General features: G+C 33.6%; 2 protein-coding genes across 2 annotated transcripts; both read right to left on the reverse strand.

Moving 5' to 3' along the window:
* Window positions 1-208: 208 nt before the first annotated feature.
* Window positions 209-11,434, reverse strand: LOC145158765 (myosin-6-like). Its single transcript, XM_079077614.1, has 40 exons — window positions 11,300-11,434; window positions 10,878-11,167; window positions 10,445-10,601; window positions 10,233-10,291; window positions 9,993-10,152; window positions 9,768-9,917; window positions 9,540-9,676; window positions 9,311-9,457; window positions 9,108-9,209; window positions 8,882-8,939; window positions 8,679-8,780; window positions 8,547-8,584; window positions 8,339-8,465; window positions 8,067-8,237; window positions 7,846-7,977; window positions 7,657-7,766; window positions 7,344-7,579; window positions 6,141-6,346; window positions 5,782-5,901; window positions 5,269-5,367; window positions 5,110-5,184; window positions 4,822-4,896; window positions 4,656-4,730; window positions 4,436-4,510; window positions 4,252-4,326; window positions 3,975-4,145; window positions 3,752-3,891; window positions 3,596-3,650; window positions 3,404-3,475; window positions 3,158-3,328; window positions 2,941-3,075; window positions 2,690-2,854; window positions 2,519-2,617; window positions 2,366-2,436; window positions 2,172-2,271; window positions 2,044-2,100; window positions 1,894-1,950; window positions 1,725-1,805; window positions 1,573-1,655; window positions 209-1,439 (listed from the first exon to the last, which is right to left on the reverse strand). The coding sequence occupies exons 1-40, from the start codon at window positions 11,432-11,434 to the stop codon at window positions 1,325-1,327; spliced, it is 4,683 nt and encodes a 1,560-aa protein (XP_078933740.1). The 3' UTR covers window positions 209-1,324.
* Window positions 11,435-20,236: 8,802 nt separating this feature from the next.
* LOC145158772 (Peptidase S41 family protein) lies at window positions 20,237-23,312 on the reverse strand. Its single transcript, XM_079077621.1, has 13 exons — window positions 23,196-23,312; window positions 22,523-22,883; window positions 22,302-22,451; window positions 22,137-22,219; window positions 21,846-22,054; window positions 21,664-21,732; window positions 21,456-21,574; window positions 21,267-21,342; window positions 21,135-21,176; window positions 20,930-21,038; window positions 20,749-20,846; window positions 20,578-20,671; window positions 20,237-20,499 (listed from the first exon to the last, which is right to left on the reverse strand). Exons 1-13 carry the CDS (start codon window positions 23,268-23,270, stop codon window positions 20,374-20,376), a joined length of 1,611 nt encoding a protein of 536 aa, XP_078933747.1. The 5' UTR covers window positions 23,271-23,312; the 3' UTR covers window positions 20,237-20,373.
* Between the last annotated feature and the right edge of the window lie 2,077 nt (window positions 23,313-25,389).

Genomic DNA, 25,389 nt, shown 5'->3' on the forward strand with positions numbered 1-25,389 from the left:
CCAAACGAACACCCCTAAATTATCAATTAATTTGTTCTCTCATGATGGTAAACATAAATGATGATATGAAATCCATGCATTGCATTATGTTTTCAAATTAGCATGAAAGTATATTTTGTATATTCTTGAAAATTTTACAACATCGATTAACCAAAATTTTGAAACAAACCCTTCAAATAAATTACAAATGGAGTCCGTCAAACCAAGGTTGAATAATTCAAAACATATACACATGCATATACTTAAATATGTTTTTTTTTTTGGAAAGGGAACTTCCTTAACGAGGGTTTCAGGCCAACTTTCACGCACCGACTAATCCCCTTGCTGCAAACATAAGGCTTTGCCTCAAGCCCTAGAGTCACAAGAGGTGAACCTCCATGGCTACAAGAGCTGAGTAATGTCAGGATTTGAACATGCGTCAATAGGTTATCGACCATATCTTCCACATGTTTTACCAAGTCACCACAACAATGTATTAATGACGATTGATTTTGTTAATTAAGCACCACCTTAGCATATGTTACAAAACAAATATGAGAGTTTCCCCAAGCATAATCAAATACCTACTAATAGTCTAATACTATAACAAAAATGTAGAGACACATCCTTTTTACAGTACATTTTTTTTTTCAAAAGTATCCATGTGCAGGCATGGGTATAAGTTTTAATGCCCATAGTACAACATGACCCAAGCACAAGTTTTCATCAAGTCTCCAATGGCTGTAGGGAAATTATCTTCACTGACCTTTCCTTCATAAGAGAGCTTGACATCAAGTCTCCAATGGCTGCTGGCTGAAAGATTTGATCTTATCTTATACTTTCCATGAAGAGCTCTCAAAATCTCCACCATAACAGAAGGATTGATCCAAAATAAAATCCTCTGAAACTTTTCGCAAATTTGAATCAAAGAGCCACCCAATAGCCAGCTGGCAATCAATAAAATCGTGCTTCATCCAGCCATCAGTGTTGATCATCTTTCAAGAGTCACAAATTACCAAAAAGACCTTCATCAAGTAAAGTATGTAGAAAAGCAAGAAACGTTGTGTACACCAATTTTGTGGTTAAAGAGTTTGAGGAAAGCTAGGGAGGGAGTAATCCGTTAACAATTAAAAGATTAGGGTTTGTTCTGTACAATGTGAAACTTGGAGGTGTGCAATGAGGTTTGGCGAGAGTTGGGGTGCACCAAGGTTTGGTTTGGACTTTGGATTGGGAAGGGAAATCTTTCCCATGAAAACGACACGTGTGTGTGGGTTTGTGTTTGTGTGTGTGTGTGTCCTTCCAACCAAAAAAATTAATAAATAAAAACAGCCACAACCACAGAGCCCTACTCCTTTAAAAACTGAAACTCTGGGTTTTCAAGGAGTTCATTTGGAGGTTTCATGTCTGAAAAACCTTTCTCGTTTATTGACTTACTAATTTCCTCAATTGGGAAAGAGGTGCTGCAAATAAAATTCAACACCATTTGAAATACTATACTTTCAAATGTTATATATATATATATATATATATATATATATATATATATATATATATATATATATATATATGCAATTTACTATTAAACATACGTACCTAGAATTGTCATCCAACAAATAGGAGTCACTATCAGGGCTTTCATTGTCCTCATGCATTAGAACTTTGAACTTGGAAATAACCTGTTTGTTTGTTATAAACATATTATTGAAAACCATAAGCATCTACAAATAAACAACTCTTATCCTTACTTCTGGGGGGACACTATTGCTTTCTTCATTCTCACTTCCATAGAATGTGCAGATTTTGTGAATTTGTTGAATACTTAGAACCTGAAAAGTTCAAAAAATATATATCACTTAACTTATTGCTGTAGATCGATTACACAAGTCAAACAAAGGGAAAGAGAGAGAGACTTACAGGACATATATTAGTTGTGAGTTGATCATATGTGATTTTAGACTTCTTCTCTATAACCTGAAAAAACTCAAAAATTCATGTTTAGTTTTGATTTTTTGGGGGATTTTTTGATAAAGTAAATTTTGGAAAAAAGTAAATAAGCATGCATACCAGAAATCCAACTGCCTGTCTTACACGCTGAAGTTCATCCGATGCTGAGTCTGCATACTGAGTCAATAAGTGGTTAGACCTACCAACTCACTTCAACCAAATATTTAAATAACTAAATTAATTAGTACCTCTGCAGTTGCCTTAGTACACCAAGCTTCTAATTTAGCTAACCCTGATTTCACATACTCCCCATTCCCAAGTGTACAACACTCTTTATGCATAAGAAGGCTGAGGTTCCATATTTTAAAATTTTATAATCCAAAAGATTATATAATCATATATGATATATAACTAGTTTCACATGGTTAGAATCTCCAGTTACCTGTTGAAGAGTTGCACATCAATGTAAGAGTAAACTTGAGCAAAAACTTTCTGAATAATGACAGGTGGCACCTGAAAACAGGAGGACATACACAAGTGAGAGAGTTCTCATTATAGATGACATATTGTGTAAAAAGAAAAAAAGATAACTTACATGGAATTCTTTTAATGTATCAAGAACACCATTCAGGCTTTCAATGATGCTCTCCCAATAAGTAGTTGGATAAGATTTACCATCTGATGTAATTGGTGCCTGAATTTTTAGGAAATTATGAAATTAGCATTCATCAAAAATATGCTATTTTTTTCAAAAATATGCTAGTACCTGGATACAAGAGGAAAGAAAGTGTGACAAATCTTTCTTCAAGCTGTTACGAATAAATCCATATAATTTTTCAACATAAACTGCAAGTTGCTTCTTAAAAAGCAAAGCTGGGTATTTGGCCTCCACATGGTGCACTATACTAATAATGGAAGCTGATCGAAATCCCTACAGATATTATAGTTTATAAATTATTATAAAAAATACCCATTGATTTTTATAAAATATAAGGAAAAGGATAAGATATTATGTACTTGTGTCATCCTTCCAAATAAGGATGTTGGCTGCTGGGGTTTTTGAGGAGCTGGACTTAAAGTTTTTTGAATCAGAAAAAACAATGTTGAAGTAAAAGAGAGCCAATAAGCCATGTGTTTGATGTCTTCTTTTTTCTGTAAGAATACAAATAACATGCAACTTAATTTAGTGTTCATTTTATATAATATTTATTAAATAAAGAAATAAACATCTCACCTCTATTGAAGAACCAATGGTCTGGATAATACGATCAAATACAGTTGTTATTTCTAATTCAAAAGTTTTCCAGTGTAAAAGACTTTTGTATATAACATATGTAGCAACTGGTTTCCCTTGAGAAAATCCAAGTTCTTGTGTAGCAGCTTTCATAAGAGCATCAACCAAATCCTATTGAGAAATTTAAGGCAAAAAAGTTTTAAAACAATCAAAATAAATATTAAAAATGAAAGTTGAAAAACGTACACGCTCCTTTCCTATTGTGGAATTTGTCAAGTTGCTATCAAATTCCTTTGAAGGTCCTCCATTCCTTTGTTGCTGCAAATAAAAGGGTTGTCTTTTTACTCTTTTAGCTTATTATAAAGCGAAAAAGATTATAAAACATTTTTATTCAAAATCATAACATATATTTCAAGAATAATTCCCCAATAAAATCACCTTATGTCTCAGAATCTCTTCCTCAGCTTCCATGTCAGCAATCTTTTCTTGAAGACTAAAGAAATCAGAGGAAAAAGTATAAAGTACATTGCTATTTCCTGTAATTTTCCCTTATGATAAAAGATTTGAAAAACATAAATAATATCAGCATAAAACCTTTGCATGTCAATCTTTATATCAATTATCCGATTTTCTGCTTCCATGGCCTCCTTCAACCTATCTTCACTCAATTTTGTGGTTTCTTCCAATTTCGTTTGTGTTTCATTAATTTCCTGTTCTAGTGTACTAACCTTTTCCTGAAAGTGTTCAGATACCATGAAATACAATAAATTATATATTACAAGAGGGTATAATCGTCAAAACAGGATCAAAAACTAACCTGGAATTTCACATTATCAGCAGTAAGGTTTTCTACTTTCTCATTGTGAGTAGCAAGAAGTTGCTCGAGTTCTATCTTTTTAGACTCTAATAGTTCTTTAGTTTCTTGGACTTGAACTTCCATCTCTTGTAAATCAGACTGAAGTTTTGCAGATTCTTTATTTTTAGCTTCCTACAAATTTTAAAAGAAAAAAAAATAAGTTATGCTTTTCATAATCTCATAATTCAAGCTTTGTGTGAAATAACATTAAAAAAGTTATCAGAAAGTTACGGAGCACCAATTGAACTTCAGTCTCCTTTAAAGTAGAATGTAGATTTGCAATATCCTTATTTTTAGCTTCTTCCATTTCAACCTACAAAAATTGAAAAAAAAAAATACATAGTTTAGCTTTTTATAATCTTGAATTTCATGTCTTGTGTATGAAGAAATAAAATAAGTTGTAAAAAGTTAAAAAAAAGTACAAATTTTTCCTCCACATCCTTTAAAGCTGACTGTAGTTGAGTAGTTTCCTTAGTTTTAGCTTCCTCCAAATCAGCCTACAAAATTTGAAAGCAAATAAAACAATCAAAAACAAAGGAAAGATAGTTTGTAGTTAAAATTGAAGTTTTTCTTTATGTGATCTCTTATTTCATGTGTTTTGTATAAATAAATAAAACAAGGTGTGGAAAGTTAAAAGGGAACCAATTGAGTTTCCGCATCCTTTAAAGTAGTTTGCAGATTTGCAATTTCGGTACTTTTAGCTTCCTCCACCTCAGCCTACAAAATTTAAAAGAAAATGAAACATTAAAAACTAAAATAAAAACTAAAAGAAGTATTTAAAATAAGTTGTTAGAAAGTTACAAAGCACCAATTGAACTTCAACAGCCTTCAAAGCAGATTGCATTTTTTCACTTTCCTTCTTTTTAGCTTCCTCCACCTCTGCCTACAAATTTTGAAACCAAATCAAACAATAAATAAAATAAAATAAAAAGTTAACACTAAATTTTTGCTTTATGTAATCTTTTATTTCATATATATATATATATATATATATATATATATATATATATATATATATATATATATATATATATATATATATATATATATATATATATAAAGTAATAAAACAAGTTGTTAGGAAGTTATGCATCACCAATTGACTTTCCATCTCCTTTAAACTAGACTCCAGTATAGCCTTTTCCTTATTTTTAGCTTCTTCTGCCTCAGCCTACAAAAGTCAAACACAAATTAAATAATCAAAAACAAACAAAATAATATTAAAATAAAAAAATAAAAAAACCAAAATATTTACCCTCATGCGTTCCTCCTGTTCTAATCGCATTGTGAGTTCTTTGTGTTCTCTTTCCAATTTAGCTTTAGACTGTTCAAGAGCACGAGTATCTTTTGCAGCCTACACGACATGAAACCTTTGTAAGCCTCATTTATGAAGGGCAATATAGGTAATTTAGTTTCTCTTTTACTCATAATAGCAATGTACTTATGTCTTTTACCAATAGTAGTAATATGTAATCTGAAACTTATAGAATGTATTCTACTTTTTTACCCATGACAACATATTAAAATTTCTTTACTGATAATAGCATTATGCAATTTAACATTTGTGGACATTTTACAAGTTTCAGGTTACATATTGTTATTATCAACAAATAGATTGCTATTTTTTGCAATTTTCCACTAAAAGAATACTTAGAATATGGTGTAACTAAAAAACTCGAAAAGAAAAAAAATAAAGAATTAACCATGGTTGTGTTATAAAGCTCAAGAGTAGAATAATAAAAGAATAAAGAGCATGTGAAAGAGTGACCTTTTTATGGTTCCTAAGTTCTATGCGTGCCAAGTCTCTTCTTAACACAGACTGAGCATAAATCGCCACTTTCTTCATCTTCAAATAACGACGACATGCCAGATGATGACGTGATCGAGTCTGAAAGTTGTTCATCAAACAATATCAGTTTAAGAAATAGGGTATGGTTGATATGATGGAATGGAATCACAAAGGAATGGAATGAATCATTACATTCCATTGTTGTGTTTAGTTGACTTGAAGGATTGGAATGAGTTGTTTTAACATGGTTAGTTTATGTATAATTGAAAAAGTATTTCAAAGAGAATAATGAAAAGCAGTTTGTCATTTATTCCTGAATCTGAAAGGAATTGCAATACCTGGATGCCAATTGCAGCTTTTGTTTGCCTTTTATGATTATATGCTTTGCGTGCAGCCATCCCACGCATTCCATTTTGAATTTGAATAGCTGAAGAGTGTAAGAATTTGTAGGCTTTTCTATCATAATGCATGCGTCCAATTTTCTGGATCCTCAAACATGCCACTTCTCTCCTCCTACGTTCATACCAAGAGCGTGCAACTTCCCCTGTAACAGTAGATTATATAAGCTACACACAAAAACTCAAGTTCATAGTTCCACTACACTAACTAAAACTCACAAAAGTTACAATCTTTTGTCCTACCAAAAAGTAAAAATCTTTTATCTTCACAGTGGAAAAGCTCACAAAAGTTACAATCTTTTGTCCTACCCAAAAAGGTGGGACACAGATCATTTGAAAATTTCTCCCACCCTAAAGTTACAATCTTTTTTCCCACCAAAAATTACAATCTTTTGTCCCACTAAAAAGTAACAATCTTTTGTCTCACCAAAAAGCAAAAAAGTGGAAAAACTCACAAAAGTTACAATCTTTTGTCCCACCGAAAATTACAATCTTTTATCTCACGAAAAAGCAAAAAGGTGGAAAAACTCACAAAAGTTACAATCTTTTATCTCACCAAAAAGCAAAAAGGTAAAAAAACTTATAAAAGTTACAATCTTTTGTCACACCAAAAAGCAAAAATGTGGAAAAACACAACAAAATTACAATCTTTTATCTCACCAAAAAGCAAAAAGGTGGAAAAACTCACAAAAGTTACAATCTTTTATCCCACCAAAAAGTAAAAACGTGGAAAAACTCCCAAAAGTTACAATCTTTTGTCACACCAAAAAGCAAAAAGATGGAAAACACACAAAAGTTACAATCTTTTGTCCCACCAAAAAGCAAAAAGGTGGAAAAACACACAAAAGTTACCATCTTTTGTCTCACCAAAGAGCAAAAAGGTGGAAAAACTCACAAAAGTTACAATCTTTTATCTCACCAAAAAGTAAAAAAGTGGAAAAACTCCCAAAAGTTACAATCTTTTGTCACACCAAAAAGCAAAAAGGTGAAAAAACTCACAAAAGTTATAATCTTTTGTCCCATCGAAAAAGGTGGGAACAGTGATTAACTGAGTCATACTAAAAAGGTGGGAGTGAGGTTATTTGAAACTCACAAAAGTTGCATATAGAAAGGTGATAGTTGTCTATAGTCTATAGTCTGTACCTCTACAAAAAGCTTGTAATGGTATTGCTGCAGATCGTAACATGGTAAACTTCTTGCAAGCAGAATATGAAAGAAATTTATTTTGGATCTTAGAAGCTGATCTTCCTAAAACCTCGCTTCTTCGAGCATCTATTTCCGCCATCTGTCCTGCTCTCAGAAACACTTTTGTTTTACCAATCTGATAGCCTTCAAGGTTAGCCTTCTCCAACAGAATCTTTGAAGCCTCCACCTCATCACTACACATGAATAAAACTATAAAAGATAAGAAACATAAAACATATCATAACTGATGATGAACTAACTACATTAGTACCTCATATGTACAACATCAGGTGAAAGGATTTCAAAGCGTTCGATAAATTCATGAAAAGGTTTACGAGTGGGAAATCCAGCACAACTGATTCTGATTGCCTCCATCACTCCCTGAAATTCGTGTTTTTTTTTGTTTTTCAATAAGCAAAAAGATTATAAGAAGGGCATAAGTGGTAAAGTTATTACTTACTCCACATCGAAGTTGTTGCAATATGTTTTGATTCTCAAATATATTAGGCTTTAGAACGTTATTCGGTTTCACACAGCGAACATAATGTGGCTCTGTGTGACTCAGTGTCTCAAGTAAAGCTTGTAATTGTTGCTGCCAAGATGATAAATGCAAGAATAAGTTGAATTCATAAAAAATGTTTTTATAAAAATGTGGAGAATAAGGAGAGAAGCAAATTAGACCTTGAATCGGGAACCAATTGATATGAATTTAGAAGCTTTAGAAGAATCTTCAGGAAGAGGTGGGAATAAGCCTGATACAAAGGAACACTTAGAAGCACTCAAAAGTGCCTGATGTTCTGCAACAACATAGTCCTTGTTTTTATCCAAGAAGAAGTCAGTTTGATAAGTGACCTGAAACCAAACATATATTGTAGACTTGTAGTTAGTTATATAGGATTATTTATTTAAGTCATATTAAGAAGCAAAATAAAGAAAGAAAGAAAAATGCATACATCACCAGCATAATGACAAATGGTAAAGTCTGTCTTTGCTAGCTTTGGTTTGCTAAAACGTTTATGACCTTTGAATGTTTGGTAAAGCTTTTCAGCAAATGTGATATGAGTGGATCTTGGAAACATGCTGCATGAGAATGATTCATTGATTATAAAGAAACAAATAAGTAAAAGTTAAATACTAACAATATAAAAAGTGAATACATACCAAGCTTCATCTAATAGAGCTAGGATTCCCCCAGGTTTCTGAAGCAATCAAAAGCTAGATTAGATCAACATACGAACATAAAATAAATAAGAAAATGAAAGAAAATCTTTTTTTGTCCCTGAATATGCAGACCTTTTCAATGAGATCTAGAATGTCCTGATTGTCCACAAACTCTATGTAACTCCAATTGATTTCCTCTTTGGTATACAATTCTTGCTCCATCTTGAAAACATGCTGACAAAATGTCAAAAAGAGAATCATTTTATCAGTTATACATGATTCAAAGATTTAAAACATATAATGCTACATGTTGATATATATTAAATTTCACAAACCTGATTAAAATGTTGTTGGAGTTTCTCATTAGTCAGATTGATGCAAAACTGCTCAAAACTGCATAATGAATAGAGCTAATTAACATTTATGACCATAACTGGGCACAAAATACAAATTAAACTTAGACTGATTTATTAACAAGACCATTAACTAGAGGCTTTTATGGAGTGATGTCCAATAAATAACCTATTTAAATGATGAACCAAAAGCATACCAGTTAAGCACCTGTTCGACTTGAAGCTTTCAAATCCATAAATATCGAGAACTCCAATTAAGAATTTGGAGTTTGGATCTTGACCAATAGAATTATTAATCTTGCTCACAATCCTGAATGATACAATTATAAAAAAAAACACCTTGAGCTATAGCCTATAAGCCTATAATCGAAAAAGAAAATAGAGAATTTTCTATTTAGATCAAAAACTTACCAATCAAATAATCTTGAGTAAACTATTTTGGCCAAAGCATCTCGATTAAGAGCTGCAGAATTTGGATCAAGGGATTTTGTGATGCTCTCACCACGAGTTACAATCACACGCTTGCAGAAAGACTCTTGGAGACCTGTCTCATCACACCTAAACAAAATCTGAAACTTTATAAGAAAGATTTTTTGTAAGAATATAAACCGAAAAAAAAGATTAAAAGAAGACTAACTACATGAAAAGCTCTGCTGCAGTTTTCAGATGAGATTTAGATTTATCATCCTTAGGTTGAGAAGAATCTGGTTCACTCCCTCTGTTAAACTCAATATTCCCTAAGTGAAGAATTGCAGCCACTACACGGAATATAGCTTCCTATGGGAAAAGGAAAAAGAAACAATTTAGGTGAGATTTTAATCTTTTATTGAGAAATTGTAATATATTTATCATACAAATAGTCAAATACCTGTTCCTCAGAACTTATTCCAACAACATCCATGGCTTTTATGGTTGAAAGGTACTCTTTTGCTTCATCTAATCCATCCAGTTCATAGCATTTTGATTGATTAAGGTAATGAAATGTCCTAGGGTTCCCCAATTTATACTTCTCACACACCTAAAAAACACCATTGAAGGTTGTAAAAGCAACAGATGAAAAAGGTGGATGCAGAAAACTGATTGTTTATATTACCTCAGGAGGTGCAGCACAGAGCATGTAAAAGCAATGGTAGCTTCTCTCAGGGTCTGAAACTTGACAAACACGTGATCTTTCAAGCAAATAAGTTCTTATTGCAGCTCCAGATATCTTCCCTTGTCCATTGAATTGGATCTCAACAAACTTACCAAAACGACTGCAGTAATATGATATGAGATTTTCAGTTACATAAAGTTAATTTTCAAAAATACAATTTTGTCTAAAGCTTGAATGAACCTTGAATTGTTGTTCCTAACAGTCTTTGCATTCCCAAATGCTTCTAAAACCGGATTAGACTGCCAAAAAGATAGAAACAAACAGATTCATTTAGTGATTGAGATTAATATGTCTAAAAGTGAAATGAAACCTTGAAATAAGTACCAAAAAGAAAAAAATGTTTCAAGTTTAGACTAAAAACAGTAAAGATCAGAAAGGAGAGTATAGCATACTTCTAGGACTTGTTGTTCTACACTCCTTCCATCAGCTCCAGGGCGACCTCCCATATAAGCAAGATACTGCATAAGATTTTTTGATGCTTCTGTTTTTCCAGCTCCACTTTCTCCACTTACAAGAATTGATTGGCTTATTCCCTCATTAACCATCTGCCTGCATTCAGACAAGTCCTTAATGCCTTAAAAGATAAGCACTTAAGAGAGAAGAAGGAAAGAGCACAAGTTAACCACTTATATGACAGGTCAAAATGGTCAGTGAAACCTGATATAACAAGTCATAATGGTTAATTTGGAAAAATGTGTGAAACTTTTATGGTTTAAGTGGAAGAAATAAAATATTAGTGGTTAAGCTGCAAAACTGCCCAAAATATGATGGTTTTTTTCTTTTTTCTGTAATTTGAACATTAAGATAAGTAGGAAGAAAAAGTGCCTGTATGCTGCATCTGCAATAGCATAAGGATGGGGATTCAGGTCCCCAAGATTTACTCCTTTGTATTTCTTCATCACTTCTTTTTCATAATAATGAGGTAATCTTTGGAAGGGATTCACAGCAATCAATATATTTCCTGTGTAAGTATAAATTTCATTCATATCGAATCGACTTTTTAAATTTTGTAGAACACCAGGTTCATGAAGATAAGCCAATTTTGTCATATCATCCACTCCACATTCGGATGCTTCCGGATCTTTTGGATACACACGGGACACATTTGTAACAACCTATACGATACAAATGTATTAGAAAAATATAAAAAGAACCAAAAAGAACAGTAACAGTAACAGTAAAAAACAACCAAAAAGGTTTTAAAGTATTTTGGTTAAACTTTGTCATCTAAACAATCTTTAACTTACTTCTTGTCCATTTGAGCATTTTACTTTTATTTCTTTGTCATTCATTTCCAGAACATCACCATCTATCCAAGCCACCTCATTATCCTCCACCCAGACTTGAGATCCTACTATGATATTGGATGCAGTAGCCTGCATGACAATTCACAAATTGGATGTTTATTCATCTTTAATGGAAATTTTAGTGCTATCTGAAAAAACGAAGCTTCCAAGTGAAAATTCACAGTAACTGATTGTGTAAATACACAAAATGCATATAAGTAACAATTAGGTCATCAATGGTGATCCAACAGCATCTGGCTTTGAAACAATGTACCATAAACAATCAGGACAAGGTTTTAATAGCAATGCGGATAGATATCGGGACAATAATCTGGACTGACGATGATATATTAGAAACAACTCACCATTTTGGGAACAATTGAAACGTAGAGCAGAAAAACTTCGAATTGAACACCTCCGATCTCCTTATTACAATGTAGAAAGATCTAATATATATTTATTCAGATAGAAAGAAGTCTGTTTCAAATCGTTTTACCATTAATAAAATGGTAGAGATTGATGAAAGAGGAATGATGATTCTGATTGTGTAGATTTATGGGGGGAACGTTGCAGGTGACAAAATTATTCTAGAGAAAAGCCTCCGGCAACCTCTCCGTCGCCCACTACCATGCTCCGGTGATTGAAAACCCTGATTTCATCGGCGTGTTTCGTTTTTTTGTGTTCACCTGTCCGACTTTTTTGGGTTTCCTTTTCCGCTCTTGGGTCGAAGGACCAGAGTAGCAACGAAAACGACTTCCCTTCCGTTTTTCGGTTTTCCGGCTCTTATATACTCCCTTCTTCCCCCGCGGAAAGTAAATAAATATATAAAGTTGCATTTTAAATAGCACTTTTTTATTTTGTTTTTGAGTAAATTATATATTTGGTCCTTATGGTTTGCTCCATAATCAACATTAACTACTAAGACTCTGTCTATACTTTTCAAGTACACAATCAATCATCAACCTAAGAAAACCACATTCAACTTCTGTAACCTTCTTCCCGATCATCCACCCTAGGTTAAAGGTCGAGATCATTATATTGTGCGAAGAAAATTAAGTTAATCAAGATGTTCCAATCTATTATGTGGTAGGTTTTTCTAAATCTTTTCGTTACAATAGTTTTTGTTAACAAAGATTTGTTTTTTACAATGTTTTTCCTAATATGTTTACAATGAGAATCAACTATGGTAGGTTAGATCTTTCATTAATCCCAATAAATATTTATAGTTCTATCAAATAAGGATCGGTCATGCAGGGACAGTTGGGAGGCAGGGTCATTTCGGCATATAGTTTTTTTGAAATCCAACAACCAAGCCAACGTGACTTTTCTAGACACATCTCCTGTAAGTAGATCAGTCAGTATTATAACTGGGATTACTGATAAATCTTAATTATATAGTCATAACAACGATTATGAATATAAATATAAGTTACACTTAAAGCAATATGAGTATAGCTTAACTTACAGAGATTTTCTAGCGAAAACCGGGGGATTGCACCGGCAAAACTATGACCTGAGAGCTTCTACTAGTCGAGCCTAGATACTCAAAGCTCTGCTAAACTAAAATACTCTGGAATCCCAAAGAAAGAACCTATTTTCGTGCCAAAGAATTAGAGAGAAAGTTTAGAAATGGTGTGGAGAGGAATGAGGGCAGCAAAGGCTATTTAGAGGGCATTTTCGGGGCGGTGTGTCACGCACAGACTAGAGACGTGTCACACCCTGGCTCTAGTTGGTCACTCTCCTCGTGACACGTGACATACTTTTAGTGGATCGATGTGGCTAGCTTCTAGAAGCGTGCGTTGTGCCTCCTGCATGTGGCGTCGCCGAGAAATCTTCAAAAAATCGTATCTTCTTCATGCAAGCTCCATTTTTGACGTTCTTTATATTCACGTATAGCTTATCGACGAGATCTACAACTTTGTTTAGACTTCATCGGCTAGTTCTCACTTTACTTTTAAATTTATATTTTTAACAGGCTTAGATCGTTAAAGTCCGTGTAAAAATCATAACTTTTTCATACGACATTCGTTCTCGACTGTCTTTATATCGACAGACTCCTAATCACAAGATCTTCAACTCTCGTTTAGATTGTTTTTCCTAACAATCGACCGACTTAAAATTCGGTTTTTGTGTCGCATACTGCTACGCTGAAACTTCAAAAAATCATAACTTCCTCATATGAAGTCAAATTTAGGCGTTTTCTATATGCACGCTCTCGCTTTTACGACTACTACGAATTTCGTTTAAATTACTTAGGCTAATAAGTAATCCATCTCTGATTCGTATTTTACAACACACTTTGTTGTTTAGGGCTGAACGCAAGACTTCGAAGAGTCATAACTTCTCCATACGAAGTCAGATTCGAACGTTTTATATATCTAGGGAAATCGTATTGACGTTTCCTATATATTTATGATGATTACTTTGGCCAAAAACTAATATATTTCTACATCGAATTTTATAAACAAATGTTCATATTAAATCCTACTAAAATGTGAAAATGGGTTGTTACAAATTGGGTGTCGTACAAGATAATAACAATCTTTAAGGAGATAGATAGCTACAAAGGATAGGAAATTGGCCAAGAATTACTAGATTTCATTTACGGATAGGGTATAAAAAAGGTTATGTTTATGTCTGTGGATAACGACAAGGCAATTAATTTTTTAGTTAAGAAGTTGTCCAATCTTTATGAGTGTGGAAATCATTTCCACATAAGGTTTATAGCCCTCATATTAAACTTTATCGTCATGGAAGGGCTAAAATTCCAAAACTACTATTAGGTTGTCAAGCCCAACAAACTAAGGGGGTACAAAATACTCCAAAAGAACACTGCTATATTGCACTAAAAGATAGTACAGGGTAAGCAGGGTCACTACTATATTGCACTAAAAGATAGTACAGGGTAAGCAGGGTCGATCTACATAGACACAGGGATAACGTCTATACCTCTTTGCATAAGGTACTTTGATCACAAGAAAATGGGGGGTTTTGAATGCAATGATTAGAACAGATAATTAAAGACACAAGTAATCGACTAAATGAGTGAATTAAATTCAAAAATTGTAAGGACTCCAACTCTATGTATGACAACTAGCAATGTGATTCAAAGATTACTAAATATTTGTTCAATTCTATCTAAGTTGGTACTTGAAAGTGTTAACAAGCTCTAACACTTTCCATTTACTACATTAATTAACCAAAACAAGCTCTTTGATTAACCCTAACCTTACTAACCTAATCTAAACAAGCTCTTAGAATTAGATTGAAAGATTGCATTAAACTTTATGTGAATGTTCCCAACAACACCCAATGCTCCTCACAAGCTCGAGAGCATAAGAGTGTGTGAATAAAATTTACACTAAATTCATTAAATAGAAATCAGTTTAGTATTTGTTACTTAGTCCAATTCACAAAAAAATTACGGATTTTGCAATTAGATAACTTGAATAGCCTAACCCTAATTCAAATGGCTAATAAGAATCACAATTAGAATCAAACATTCGATTAAAGCAAAATCAAATTCACTAGATAAAAATTAAAAGCAAACATCAAGTCATATGACTGAAATCACGACTAAGAAGTCAAAACATAAGGTTAGAGAAACTAGGGTTCTAGCCACACATGACTAGAACAATCAACATGTCTAGAAAAGATGAAATAATTCACATACGAGACTTACAAATTCAAAAACAAATGTTTCCAAATGATTACAATTGAAACCTTGCAAAAACCTTCGAAAATTGCCCTTCTCCCGTGCTCTAGAAATGAAGTCTAATTCTCAAAATGCCCCAAATCTCGTAATATGAAAGATAGGGAAAACTGCCAAAAGTTAGTTTTAGGGATGAACACGCCCCATGTTAAAATAGAGTAAATCAACACGGGTCGTGTTGAGTGAAAATTAGCATGCCATCCTCGTGTTTTCTTCCAAAGTACAATGCTCAAAAATGCTCATCTGGGCCAACACGGCCTGTGTCAGAATAGGCTAAACTGACACGGGTCGTGTTCAGCATAGTCAACAGCCTCTTCTTGGTCAAACACGACCCGTATGCATTTTCCAGTACAAACTGAACACGACCCGTGTACGCTCCTGTCTCCAAGTCCAATCTTGATTTTTTCAACTTTTCCGTTTTACGTCCAATCATCCCAAAATCTTCACCCATGCTTCCCGGCACCTCCCAAAGCGCGTTCCAACCTCCGGGTTATCTAAAAAGATCATGAAAACGTGCAAATAAGGTTGTTCTAGAGACTAACATGAATTTGTTGAAATGCAAGAAAAATGAAGGACAGTTATGCTAAATAGATGCATAAAAGGGACTAAAAGATGGACAAAAAAGTGCACAAAATGCACCTACCAACTACCATGTCGAATGTGTCCAAAAAGTTGTAAGGTATATTAGACAATCGACACAAAAGATAACAAAGTTCAAAGAGACTATGAAAGATTGTGGGTTAGAAATGAAGAAGTTTTTATGTAGTAACACCCCTACCTTATGGAAATTGACTTTCGAGTTATTGAAGACTGCATACAAGCTACGAGAGACGTTTGTGGAATTTTGCATAAGATGTATTATTTTTTTTAATTGTGTTGAATATGTCATCTTCTTTAAATTTTCATAACCCATTCGTTTGAAATCGGAATGACATGATTTTTTTCCAAATGTATAGTTTAGTGTTTGTATTTCATTTTAGACTATATAAATATCTTATTTTGTTACATATTGATTGAGTTAGAGACCCACAACATGGGATATAAAAGCTAAATTTATGTTGTTTCAACATTATGATGAATCCTAATTCATGATTTATGTGTTTTTTATAGAAAAAAGTGTATGAAAAGGACCTAGGTAGAGTACCAAAGCATTTTGACTTCAGTGTGATAACATATATATATATATATATATATATATATATATATATATATATATATATATATATATATATGAGTTCCTTGAAGGTTTTATGACAAAAACGGAGATTGTTTTGGCTATATCAAAACCTTTAGTAGATCTCTTTATCCGAGAAGTCTTAGATGCGCACATGCATCTAAGAAATTGGTCAACCATAACCGGCTCTATTGAAATGGTAAATGACATGACATGAGGGCGAAATACGACAAGCATTAGGGTGCCTACAACAAGATGAATGATTTATTTACTTTGGAGTTTTGCTAGATCCTACCATGAAGTCGACTTTATTGTTACATTATTTAAAAAAATGATCAGGTACATGAATAACCCGGTCAAAGAGTTTAAAGCTCGTCAAGTTCGAGAAGTCCAGATGGGGATGGAGAAATTGTTTGACCTATTTGGAAAGATTTGACAATGGTGGGTCTTTTCAACAAGAAAGTCATCAAGAAGTCATTGCTTGTGATGATGATAGCGACTTTTTCGATAATTTTCTTAATACGTAATGTGGCAGCTCGGATCCGAAGGATAACGAGTTAAAAAGCTATTTGAAGGAGAATCAAGTAGCTTACAAACAAGATTTTGATATCCACGATTGGTATAAAGTTAACGCGATAAGGCTTCGGGTACTTGCTCAGATCGCGAAAGGTAATTACTACTTTTTTTTAGTTTTTCCTAGTTTGTTTATAAACTAAAGTGGCAACTCGGATGTGAAGGTGGCAACTTGGATCCGAAGTAGCTTATGAGATAAAGGTGGCAACTCAGATCAAAAGGATAACAAGTTAAGAAGCTATTTGAAAGAGAATCAAGTAGCTTACAAACAAGATTTTGATATCCTCGATTGGTATAAATTAACGCGATAAAGCTTCAGGTACTTGCTCGGATCGCGAAAGGTAATTACTACTTTTTTTTAGTTTTTCCTAGTTTGTTTATAAACTAAAGTGGCAACTCGGATGTGAAGGTGGCAACTTGGATCCGAAGTAGCTTATGAGATAAAGGTGGCAACTCAGATCAAAAGGATAACAAGTTAAGAAGCTATTTGAAAGAGAATCAAGTAGCTTACAAACAAGATTTTGATATCCTCGATTGGTATAAATTAACGCGATAAAGCTTCAGGTACTTGCTCGGATCGCGAAAGGTAATTACTACTTTTTTTAGTCTTTCCTAGTTTGTTTATAAATTAAAGCAACAACTCGGATCTAAAGGTGGCAACTTGGATCCGAAGTAGCTTACAAGATAAAGGTGGCAACTCGGATCCCAAGGATAACGAGTTAAGAAACTATTTGAAAGAGAATCAAATAGCTTACAAACAAGATTTTGATATCCTCGACTAGTATAAAGTTAACGTGATAAGGCTTCGGAAACTTGCTCGGATCGTGAAAGGTAATTACTACTTCTTTTTTTAGTCTTTCATAGTTTGTTTATAAATTAAAGTTGTTACAATTTGCAATTCTTTTGTTGTTAGACATATTGGCAATACAAATTTCAATCGTGGCCTTCCGAGTCCACGTTTAGTACTAATGGTAGAGTTTAAATTAGTATTAGACTAACATGTCGACATTGATAGTTGAAAGTTTGGTGTGCACCCAAGATTGGGTTAGAAAGTCTAGAAATTCGATAATATACAACGGCAACGACATCTTTAAGGACGATGATATAGCTTTGGGTTTCCTTTTTTTTTTTACAATTTCTGTTCTATTTTGATACGATCTTTTTATTAAATACTAACAATCTTTCGTTGTGTGTTTAAACAAAGTAGATGACAAAGGAATGGAGAATATCCCAACTTTTTTGTTAGTTGAATTGGTATTAAACTATAAATTATGTGTTACGATAACTATGATGTAAGTTTTATATTATTACTTTTTGTTGGTTCATTTAGTATTAAGGTTTTTCGGTTAATTTGTTGATTTGATATTATTCTGCTCAAAATATTGACTATATGACTAGTTCATTTAACTCATAGTATAATATGTACGGGTTCTAACTTCCAAACCGGGTATTCGACTGGAAACCGGGACGGCTCCGATGTAGTGATGTAGTGTTACTGGTCAGCTTAATCGGTTCCGGTTCCAAACCGGTTCCGACCCCTAAACCGTCTTGCAAGTTGCAATCTTCAATTTTGTTGAAGATTCATTCAACTAAATGACTAATACAATACATATCAATACTGGCTACTCAAAAAACAAACTTGTAGCATGATTTGAAGTAATCAATTTCAATTACCGAAAACAAGCCCTAATTCAACGATACATAAGTGGAAAAATCAAAATTTCTCATAAAACATTCATAAAATTGATCAAACTGATCCTGTTTTGCGAATTTGTGGATCGGAAACCAATCACAAGAAGAAAAAAATACACGGTTCGAATTACGTAAAACAAAGTTTAAAGAAAGTAAAGAAATATAAAAGATGTGACCGTAAGATTAGTATCAGTTGATGTCGGCGTCGTCGAAATCGTCTTCGAAGGAGTTAAAGAAATCGGAATCGGTCAAGCGGTGGTGATCCAAGGCGGCGATAGGACCTTCTCCGAATATATCGAGTGCTTCGACGTCGTCGACGTCCATAGCCACCGTTGATGCTTGTTCTTCCATCTCTCCGAACAATTCCACTGGCATTGGTTTCATTTTCTCTCTCCAGAAAGTTCGTGTCGAAGAAAAAGGAAGGTGCACTTGAAATTTCCTTTATATATGCCTTAATGCCGATTGTAATTTTCCCAAATAGCCCCTCTATATTTCTTCCTTTTCTTTTCGAATTTTGTTGAATTAAATATTTTTTTTTTCAAATCTTGGTTTATAAAACATAATTAGAAAATCATTTGATTAATTTAAAAATTTTGCAAAATAATTTTATATTTATTAAAAAACAATTTAATAATATCAATATCTTTTTTATATGATTCAAATAGGGTTAACTAGGAATGAAGTGGTGAACATGGACATGTACTCGATTAATTTGACAGAATCCGAAATCAGAGAGTCAGTCAAACCGGTTATTAAACTTTTGGAACTATTTCGTTCTAGTTAAGATACCAAATACCCGAAATAACTACTAATTACAATCCACAATGTAGCATCTCTCCCAGCAAAAGGAAAAAGAAAGCAAAAAACAATAACTTTTGAACAACAAAAAGATGTTAAGATGTTAAATCGTTTTAAACTTCAAAATTATATAGTGGTATTTAACAAAACAAAATCTCTAACGTATCAAATCACTTATAATGAATATGTTTAAGTTTAACTATCGGTATATATTATATACTGCTATTTGACAAAACAAAGTCTCACCATATCAAATCATAATCATTTTTTGTTTATCCATTAGATGTGTGTGGAAGATATGAAAGTATTTATAGAGGGTGGAAGAGATTTTTAAAATTTTTGAATTTTATCAAAAACCTTAACTGCTAGTTTTTTTTTTAAATGGTTGAGTTTGTATTGAGCTAAAAAAAATGGTTGAAAAAATTGAATTTGTAGGTTAAATTGGTAATATTTATTAAAAAAAAAAAAAAAGTCGTTACCTCTCTCTCACCTCGGCAATCAAATGCGGTTTGAACCCAATGATCTCGGCATGCTACTGCCGGGGTGACAGTGTATGCCACCTATGCCGAGCAAAACACCACGCCACTCCCCTTGGCCTTACCAAAAGAGACAATTATCCATATAAAAAGGTGCATAACTATATTTTTGTCCTCTTGCAATGAGAACTTAATAGTTTTTTTCTTAACAACAAATCTAATCTACTCTTAAACTACTCATAATTCAAGTTATGTTCTAAACGTGACTTGAACTCTCGACCTCAAAAAGAAAATACAAACACCTGGTAAGCTTTGACTGGCCTGCCTTCGGGCCAAAGTTAGTCTTTTGAACTTTTTCATGTTTTATAAGTAATAGCAACATTTTTATATTGGTTTGTTTAGTATATCATTCTACATCACATGTTTGATCTTCTACAATAACTAAATACTCCATTTAATTAACAACTAGCTCATAACAAGAGTTTCACTTCATTTTATTTTTCAGATTTCTTTCAAAACTATACAGATTTGAATCTTGAACAAGTAAGCAACAGTCAAAATGAATGTTTAATCGAGTTTCAATTTACATTAACTACAAGTCTTTAATTTATCATCTTGAAAATAATCCAACTTTGTTTAGAAAACATCCAGATGCCGGGTCCCCTATGCACCCACAAAAACCATCATCGTTCTTTGGAAATGATGCTGGCAATGGATGATCAGGTGTTATCCCCACCTACATTGGTCAACACCAATACAAAAAAGTCAAACATACATACATACATACATACATAGAAAGAGAGAAAAAAAGAACCTTATTGATGTCAATGTGATCAGGGGTTTCATAACGAGCAACAGTAACAGCTAAGCCAGACCCATCAGAGAGTTCAAAAACCGATTGTATTTTTCTGTAAATTAAAAATATATAAATATATTTGACTCTTTTAAAGAGTAGAAAACATTAAATGAAAAATTACTTTATTACCCTTTGCCAAAAGTAGGTTCCCCAAGAAGCACTGCACGCTTGTTATCCTTCAATGCCCCAGCCAATATCTCACTTGCACTTGCAGTTCCTTTGTTCACCTAAAAACACACAAAAAGACTTAATTTTCATTTTGACTTTTTCCAAATTTGCCCTTGTTGATTATTAAAATTATTAGCATTACCAAAACAGCAAGAGGCTCTGAAGCTGCTATTGCATTTGTTCCATCAGTGTCATATATATCTCTAACCCCACGACTATCGCATATGTACACAATCACACCCTTGTTCAACCTGTTTCATATAATTTTAAAAATTTAAAAATAAATAAAAAAAGAAAAATCTTTTTTAGTTCTTAACAGAGAAAGTCAGGAGAACAAAAAGGCTTACCAAATTCTAGCAATTTCAATTCCTTCAGGAAAAAGACCACCACTGCATCAAATTTTTTATCATCTTTTTAGAAAGTGTTACAAAAATGAAGCCCAAAAAAACTAATTTTTATTTTTTATAAAATATTATTACCTATTGTTGCGAAGGTCCAAGACAAATGCATCAACATTGTCTCTTCTTAAAGTCTCAATTGCTTCCTTCACAGCAGCTAGAAAGAGTAATTTGTTACAAGTTAGAAGCAATTTTTCTTTAATGTGCATTTTTTTTCCCTAAAAATGCCTAAAAATTAATATAGTAAAAGAATTACTTATAAAATATTACCAGAAGCATTTTGGTTGAATGATGTTAATTTGATGTATCCAATCTTTGAGGTACCCTTCCCCATGCCAGGTGTCTCACACACTCTTGACCTCACTGGATTTAGTGAAATGTTTTCCCTCCTTCATATCACATAATTTTAATCTCAATACACATTTTTTGTTATAAATTTATAATTTAAATTAAAGAAAGAAAGAAAAATGATATATACGTTAAAGATAATTGCTTTATCTCAGGCCCACTTTGTATCTTTAACTGTACTTCACTTCCTTCAGCCCCCCTGCAAATTAGTTAGATTTTTTATAACTAACTTCAAGATTTTAAATTTTAAATTTTTAATATCTATTTCTTTATTTGAAAATGTTAAAGTATATATATAAGTATATAACTTACTGTAAGCGTTCAGCTGCATCATAAATATCCATTGTTTCTGTACTAAAATCATCAATGGCTAGAATTAAATCACCAGGGGCAATGGAAGCCCGACTTGCGGGCCCACCTGGAGAAGCTGAAATAACCATAAGTCCAGAAAGAGCTCCATCATTTCCAGTTGGGTACCCAATTGACAATCCTACCCCTATAAGTGCACCTTGTGTTCCTGACTGCCTTCATAAAACATATTTGTTTAAAAAAAAAAGTAAATCTCATTGAAATATAGTCAGCTTCATTTTCAATTTTTCATACCCTTAAACTTTTAAACTTTTCAGGCTCTAAAAAACGGGTGAAAGGGTCATCTAAGGTGGCAAGCATCTTCTTTATTGCTGCATCTGAATGTCAAAATAGAAACAATTTTTAGAGAATTGTTATTAGTAAAGAAAATGAAAGAAATGTGAAAGAATGAAGTTTTACATGTTTGTTCACGATTGTTCATTGGTTCATTTCTCAGTGCATTTTCTCTATACCTAAACCAGCTTTGACCATTGAAGCTTTTGTCAACATATGCACGATCAATTGTTCTCCATGCCTCAAGGAACAAAAGATTCTCCTCAGTGAGTGCCCCTACATATCAACTCAGAATAAAATTGGAGATCTTCATACCTTGAAGAGAAATTTAAAGATCAAAAACTTACAGGAAGGAGATTTGCTAACAGGAATAGTAATTGCCATAAAGATCATCATTCCCAAGACAATTCGGACAAATAGAACAGGAAACAAATCTTTAAGTTTCTCAGAACTCTTAACTAGTTTCCGAAGGTTGATAGTATGATTCCTTAACTTTGTTAATAATCTTCCATTCCTCCTAAAAAGCACAACATGTTGGAATGCGAATCTTTTGTTGAACCTTCTTATCAACCAGAAGAAACTTCCGTTCTGATGCTTGTTAGGATTGAAAGCTCCTAATCTATTGCTAGCATTTAAGCTTACACATGATATCGAGTTACAAATTTGAGGTTTTACGGAGCTAACAAGTAATGAATTCCATGGAAGCATCTGTAGAAAAAATACATCCAAAAACGTGAACAATAGTATAACTGTGTAATTTCATCGCCATTCCATGATCATTTCACATTTTACAACTTTATTTACTCGATTTACACACAACTTATACTTTCCAGTAACAATTAGTGACTGCTAGAGATAAACCGATTGAAGTATAGAAAAAGGCGACAATGTAATCTAGGTCAAGTTCATGTGTTGAATGTAGTAGTAAATTAAAACAAAATTAGAAGAATTATATACCTGATTACAATGAAATTGTGAAAATAGAACTAATAAAAAGAAAAACTGAGGATGAGCTCATACCTTAGGAGCGAAGCAGAGATTGTTGCGGGAGGAGACGAATACGGAGACGGAAGAGGAGCTACATATCACTTCCATTTGACTCCCACCAAAGTGGATGGGGTTTCGAATTCTTTCCCATTTTTATATGTGGACTCGTATGAAACCACTTAACCAACTTATTATTTCTTTTCATTTTTTTATTATTTTTTTAGGAACAGACGAATAAAATATATTGAAACAAAAGAAAAAAAAAATGCACCCCATCTAACAAGAAGCTAGATGAATGCAGAGTACAAGAGGGCAAACAACAAAAATCGAACAAATTACAATTGAATAAACAGGTTAACACCCCAGTCAATCCATTTTAGATCTCCAATACCACTCGTGTGTTTAACCCAAATAAATGTTAACGACTTGATTGTGTCAGCTACCTCCGCGGGGGCCACCTTTTTATTGTTGAATAGTTGATCATTCCGTGATCTCCAAATGCACCATAGGGTTCCATAACATATTCCTAATAGTCGGTTCTTTTTCTTGGGACAGTTTCCCCAGCTCGAAGCAAAGTCAAGCATGGCATGGATCGTTTGAAAATGCACCGTTGGAATGTTACACCGCCTTAAGATCCAATCTAGAACTGATTTGGCGAATGAGCAACTTACTAGCACGTGATCCACACTTTCGTCCGCCATTCCACAATACTTACAAATTTTTGAACCACGATTGGATAGCGCCTCCACCGAAGTGATGCGACCCATTTTCGCTCGCCAGATGAAACAGACAATTTTAATGGGGATATCTTTAACCCAAGTAAACTTGCCCAAGTCAACTAGTTGATGGTTCTCCAATCTGTTCCTGAGAGCACAGGTTGCATAACGCCCGTCTGAAGTTAGTTCACAGATCCATGAAGACCCGTAAGGTGTCGATTTTCTGGTGAGGACTTGATTTACTGAAATGTCTTGCTTTATTAACTCTTTACTCACGTTTGCAATGTTGTTCCAGACCCCGGGTAATGCTTTATTAGAAAGACAATTTTCAGCTCTAGCACTTAACCTGTGAATTCCAGTAATCACTTTAGCCTAAAGTGAGTGAGGTAGGGCTCTGCTTGAGACGCCGCCACCATTTCACTATTAGAGAGATGTTGAACGATTTGAGAGTAATCACTCCCAGTACACCCAATTCTTTAGGTGTTGTACTTTCTCCCATGAAGTCCAATGGATTTTCTTGTTCGATTCATCCCCACCTCCCCACAAGAAGTGTCTTCTAGTTTTTTCCATTGCTTAAGTGGGGAGATTCCCTAAAACCGATTTCAACAATGTTAGCCTCTCGCCAAACGAGAGAGATTTGGACTTCCATACTGTAAGCTTGGATGTGAATTTATCTATAACAGGCTTCCAGTTCTTCACTAGTTTCATGTTAGCACCAATGGGGACGCCAAGATAGTTAAACGGAAAGGAAGAAGGTTCACATCCAAGAGGTTCAGCCCATCTGGAAATCTCTTGTTGAGTTACTCCCACACCGAATACTTTAGATTTATTAAAATTAACTTTAAGGCCCGATGAGACGTAAAAACAATGAAGAATTCTTGCCAAATTTTTAATATTCAGTTTTGACAATTTTCCAATGAACAAAGCATCATCTGCATATAGTAGATGCGAGATCAAAGGGCCTCCGTATGGTAATTGAAGACCATGGAATACTCCTATTTCACAAATGGATCGCATAGCTACACTTAAACCTTCCATAACGATGATGAATAAAAACGGGGAAAGCAGGTCACCTTGTCGTACACCTTTGGACATTGGAAACTCTTTATTGGGATTCCCGTTAACAAGGACTGAAGCTTTTGAAGACTCGAGACAACATTTGATCCACATGCGCCATTTTTCACCAAAACCCATCTGCATAAAGTTTGAGTCCAAAAATTCTTAGTTTACGAAGTCGAAGGCTGTCACACCCCAAAACCAAGAACGGCAGAAACGTTCTGGGGCGGAGGACGTCATGTAAAGTATCACAACAATGCAAAGTAGTAAACAAGCAACAACATCATCCATTGCATTAATATTAGAATTTTAATACATGTGTGGTCTTTCATAATCTATGGCATGATAATAAGAAATTGAAATAAAAGACAAGTCTTGACCGCTCCGTCTTCTCAAAGCCTGATCATCGTACCTGTCTACTGGTGACCTGAGAATACAAGTTATTTTGAAAGCGA

Source organism: Lactuca virosa, chromosome 1 (assembly GCF_052849685.1).
Source record: "Lactuca virosa cultivar CGN04683 chromosome 1, Lactuca_virosa_CGN04683_v6, whole genome shotgun sequence".
Lineage (NCBI taxonomy): Eukaryota > Viridiplantae > Streptophyta > Magnoliopsida > Asterales > Asteraceae > Lactuca > Lactuca virosa.

Coding starts and splice junctions, on each gene's coding strand:
- LOC145158765 (XM_079077614.1), bottom strand. CDS start 11,434: ATGCAGGCTACTGCATCCAATATCATAGTAGGATCTCAAGTCTGGGTG. Junction 11,168..11,299: donor AATGCTCAAATGGACAAGAA/GTAAGTTAAAGA, acceptor TGTATCGTATAG/GTTGTTACAAATGTGTCCCG. Junction 3,892..3,974: donor CTGATAATGTGAAATTCCAG/GTTAGTTTTTGA, acceptor GAACACTTTCAG/GAAAAGGTTAGTACACTAGA.
- LOC145158772 (XM_079077621.1), bottom strand. CDS start 23,270: ATGGAAGTGATATGTAGCTCCTCTTCCGTCTCCGTATTCGTCTCCTCC. Junction 20,847..20,929: donor CAGAGCCTCTTGCTGTTTTG/GTAATGCTAATA, acceptor GTGTGTTTTTAG/GTGAACAAAGGAACTGCAAG. Junction 20,672..20,748: donor GAACCTACTTTTGGCAAAGG/GTAATAAAGTAA, acceptor TTTAATTTACAG/AAAAATACAATCGGTTTTTG.